This window comes from Ictidomys tridecemlineatus, chromosome 16 (genome assembly GCF_052094955.1).
Source record: "Ictidomys tridecemlineatus isolate mIctTri1 chromosome 16, mIctTri1.hap1, whole genome shotgun sequence".
In the NCBI taxonomy this organism is placed as follows: Eukaryota; Metazoa; Chordata; class Mammalia; order Rodentia; family Sciuridae; genus Ictidomys; species Ictidomys tridecemlineatus.
The window spans coordinates 28881199-28885958 of NC_135492.1; the positions used below are offsets into that span (position 1 = coordinate 28881199).

Consider the following 4760-nt stretch of genomic DNA (forward strand, 5'->3'; position numbering starts at 1 on the left):
GATCTAACCAGCATAATATCCCACTTGTGATTAAGAACAGGGATTCTATAAGTCTATAGTAGTTTCAAAATGTTTTCAAAGTCTTATGATTTGCAATTACCATTTTGCTTTACTGTATTTCTCTTTTCAGTAAGTAGGGATTTATGTCTCTTAGTATGATGGTGATTCTTTGTTTTCATTCAACCCTCTCAGTGTTTTCTCTGTGTGTTTGGGAAGTATGAAGTACGTAACGAATGTATTTACTCTTATTTCAGAACCTAGGAAAAGGGTCTTTTTCTCTCTTTTGCCTCTTTTCAAAGTTTTTTTTTAATTTAAAACATCTTCTATAACCTATAACTGTCTTAAACTATGTTTTGTGTACTATAATTTATACAGCCCAGGTTTTGTTCAATCACTTTTGTATGTGTCATTATTATATCTTTTTGCTTTCAGTATGTGTGTGTTCTTAGATTTAGAGTATCCTGTAGACTATCTACAATTGCAATATTTAGAGTTAATTCAGATATCCAAGTTTTGTTTTGATCAGAATTTTGATCAGAATCTTGCATTTGCCAACAAAAAACTCTAAAAATGAAGAATCTCCTACTCATACTTTGTATGAGTATCAACTTGACTTCACTTTATTAAAAACTGAATATATATATGTGACCTTTTAAGATTATATTTTTGTTTCAGGTATATATGCCTATTAACAGTATTGTTGTTTTGCTTTTGTCTTTCAAATTCTATTGCAAAATTACATGTTTTATGACCCATCATTACAATAAAATAGAATTGTTTTTTCCAAGAAATATTTAAAATTTTATATGACTTATGATGTTGTGCACTTACATTTTATAATGAAGGGTTACTTTTAGTACTTTTTGGAGAACAGATCCAGTGTTGATAAATAGTGTGTGTATTTTTATATGTTTAAAGACTTCATTTTCCTTCTCTTTTGAAAGGTAGGAGCTGTGAATATAATGTCTTGGTTGATAATTTTATTCTTTCATCCCTTGAATATAGATAGAATGAATTCCTTCCTGTGTTATGAAGATTCGACTAAGGATTTCACAGTTATATAGTTACACATTTCTAGGTGACCCATCTTTTTGCTTGGATGCTCTCAGTATCCTGAGTTTTTAAACTTGGATTAACACCTATTTTGAGTCTTTACAACTTGGAGAAAACTGAGCTGCTTGGATGTTTCGTTTTTCCTATTTTCTGAGATGTGTTTATTAATACTAAAAAGAGAAATTAAGGGCGATTTAGTACTTTTCATTTTTTACTTTGGCTGGCCTTCAAATTTTGATGCTCTAGCTCAACCTCCTATGTTGCTATGTACAACCACCCCTGACTGTTTGAGACATTTTCTGAAGAAAGTCTTTAAACATACATTTCTGCTTATTACTATTAACAATACTTCACTTATTTTTATTCTGTTTTTTGTGTGTTGGTTTAGTTCAGTAAACTTCTTTTAAATGATAATTGACTATTCCCTTGAAGTAATTCATAACTTTGCTTACAGTTGATTTAGCCATGTTTTTTTCTGTTGGTAAGCAGGAACCCCTTTTTGAACAGTCCCAAAATATTCGCATGTTTCATATTTTTATTTTTTAGTGAAACAGAAGAAAGTTAGTAGATTTTGAAAATATATTCTGAAGTAGGAAAATCTTTGTGTAACAAAATGTATTTTTTGTCTACTTTATTACTCTCCATAGTAATGTACTCATCTTGGATACTGTGAACACAAAGATGATTAGAAAAATTTTCAAAGTAATTTTCTGTGTGTATTTTTATTTGATTTATAAATTTCTACAGAAATGATAGACTGGATTTAATAATTCACTCTCCTACTGATGTTATTTTTTGCTGTAATTTATTATGTCTGAAAAATATACTCAGCGCAGTACAGTAAGTAAACATGTTTGTTATTTTTATTTATTACAGCCATGACTTCTCATCATCCTCGAGAAATTTTACCACAGCAGGGAATAAATGAGAGAGAGGGAAGATATGTAAAGAGTGACTTTGACTGTTTACAACCAAGAAAACAATGGGAAAATATAGGTGAGAGTAAAGTTCAAAACTTGTATTATAATAGAGAAAATCAATCAGTAGTCCCTATTTATGATAAAAATTTTATGATCAAAAGACACCAGAGAAAATTTATATCTTAAAAAAATTCAATGTATTCCAATTATTTTGGGGAGTTTTATATGTCTTTAAGAATAAATCCACAGCCATTTTTGAACTGAAAGTCAATGTGTAAAATTTGAAATCCAGACCATGCATCAGTTTTTAACTTGGCCAATTATAAAAGTAGCACTGAGTTAAAATTCCAGTCAAACATTTGCACAGAAAATATATTTCCAAAATGATCCTTTTGGGAATTTGTTAATAAAATGTCCATTTTTCTGAAACAAAAGATTAATTTCTCCTTGTGCCCAAATGGACAATATTAAGAATTGTAGAAATGTTTCTACTTCCCCACTATTGCTTAATGACAATTCTGATACAGATTTCTGGAAAGAGCAATATGTAGATAATGCTATAAGTAACACACAATAAGCTATGTCTCTACCCTGAGTAATGACCAGTATATTTACCTTGATGATAAAATTTATGAATATAGAGAAATCCTAGTCCTTTTCTAAAGGAAATTTACCAAGATGACCATGTAGGAAAGTATTGCTTCAGTGATCAAAAACTAGTGTTCATTAAAATATTCTTAGCCAAGACAAAACCTGCAAGTGTAACATATGTAAAAGGGCTCTTAACCACAGTACAGAGCTTTCTTAATACAAGAAAATTTATAGAGAAAGACAGCCCGAGTTGTATAGAAGATATTGAGCAGGTAAATGCTTTGATATATTTTTAAAACACAGCAGATACTATGACAGTGATAAATTCTACAAATTTAAAGAATGTGAAAAAAACTTTTAGTTAAAAGTTATAACTTGTTAAATAACAGAGGATTTAGAATGAAGGAGAGACCTGTAAATATAAAAAGTGTGGGAAAGCCTTAAAGTTTTTTTCACCCTTACTGAACACCAAAAAATTTATTCTGCAGAGAAGACCTACCAATGTGAAGAATGCAATGCACTCAAGAACTTTACTCAACATCACAGTGTTCATACAGGAGATATGCCATGCAAATGCAAAGAATGTGACAAAACTTTTAATAAAAGCTCAAATCTTATTTGTCGGCAGTTGACACACCCTGGAGTAATGCCCTATATATGTAAACAATTTTGCAAAGGTTTCAGTCAAAAAACAAGCCTTAAAAATTACCAGAGAATTCATATGGAAGAGAAGCCCTACCAATGTAAAGTGTGTGGCAAAAGTTTTAATACAAACTCGCATCTTGATCGCCACAACAGGATTCATACTGGAGAAAAGCTCTACAAATGTAAAGTGTGTGGCAAGAGTTTCACTCAAAAATCATCACTTACTCAGCACCAGCGAATCCACACTGGAGAGAAGCCCTACAAATGTAAAGTGTGTGGCATGAGTTTTAATATACACTCGAATCTTAATCGCCACAACAGGATTCATACTGGAGAGAAGCCCTACAAATGTAAAGTGTGTGGCAAGAGTTTTAATACAAACTCAAATCTTGATTGCCACAACAGGATTCATACTGGAGAGAAGCCTTACAAATGTAAATTGTGTGGCAAGAGTTTCAGTCAAAAATCATCAGTTACTCAGCACCAGCGAATCCACACTGGAGAGAAGCCCTACAAATGTAAAGTGTGTGGCAAGAGTTTTAATACATACTCAAATCTTGATCGCCACAACAGGATTCATACTGGAGAGAAGCCATACAAATGTAAAGTGTGTGACAAAAGTTTTAATATAAACTCGAATCTTGATTGCCACAACAGGATTCATACTGGAGAGAAGCCCTACAAATGTAATGTGATTGGCAAGAGTTTTAGTCTAAAATCATCACTTACTCAGCATGAGCGAATCCACACTGGAGAGAAGCCCTACAAATGTAAAGAGTGTGCCAAAGCTTTTAATAGCACATCACAGCTTAATTGTCACAAAAGGATTCATACTGGAGAGAAGCCCTACAAATGTAAATTGTGTGGCAAGAGTTTCAGTCAAAAATCATCACTTACTCAGCACCAGCAAATACACACTGGAGAGAAGCCCTACAAATGTAAAGAATGTGGCAAAGCTTTTAATCAACAATCATCACTTACTCGACACCAGAGAACCCATACTAGAGAGAAGTCCTATAAATGTAAAGAATGGCAAAGCTTTTAATATTGAAGATCACATCTTACTAAACATTATAGATTTTATACTGGAGAAAAGCTTTACAATGAAAACATTGCATCAGTGTCTTTGAGGATGAGTCAACCCTTATTTCCCAGCAGTTCAACACTATTTCACACCAGATAAATGATACCACAGAAATTATACAAGTGTAAAATAGGTGTCAGAGTCTCCAATAGTTGTTCACACCCTACTGAACACCTCAGAATTCATTCGAGTGAGAGGGCATGTGAAAAAATTTTTGTAAAACTTTTGGCCATTGATCTAACATTTTTAAAACACTGAAGGATTTATAGCACATAGAAACCTAAAGAATGTGTCCAAGACTGTATTCAAATTTCTGACATTTTAAAATTTTTGACCTCATATCTGTATCAAATGTGGAGTAGATTTGTCCAAAGTGTACCTTAGATTATAGTAAAATATTTACAAAAACACCTTGACAAATATAAAGATTGTAGTAAGTTTTTTATCTATGGCCCATCCCTTGAAGT

General features: G+C 32.1%; 1 protein-coding gene across 1 annotated transcript; it reads left to right on the forward strand.

The window, feature by feature from the left end:
* The first annotated feature begins 3126 nt into the window (after positions 1-3126).
* Positions 3127-4254, forward strand: LOC144371278 (uncharacterized). The gene has a single exon (XM_078033682.1). The coding sequence runs from the start codon at positions 3127-3129 to the stop codon at positions 4252-4254; it is 1128 nt and encodes a 375-aa protein (XP_077889808.1).
* The last annotated feature ends 506 nt before the right edge of the window (positions 4255-4760 follow it).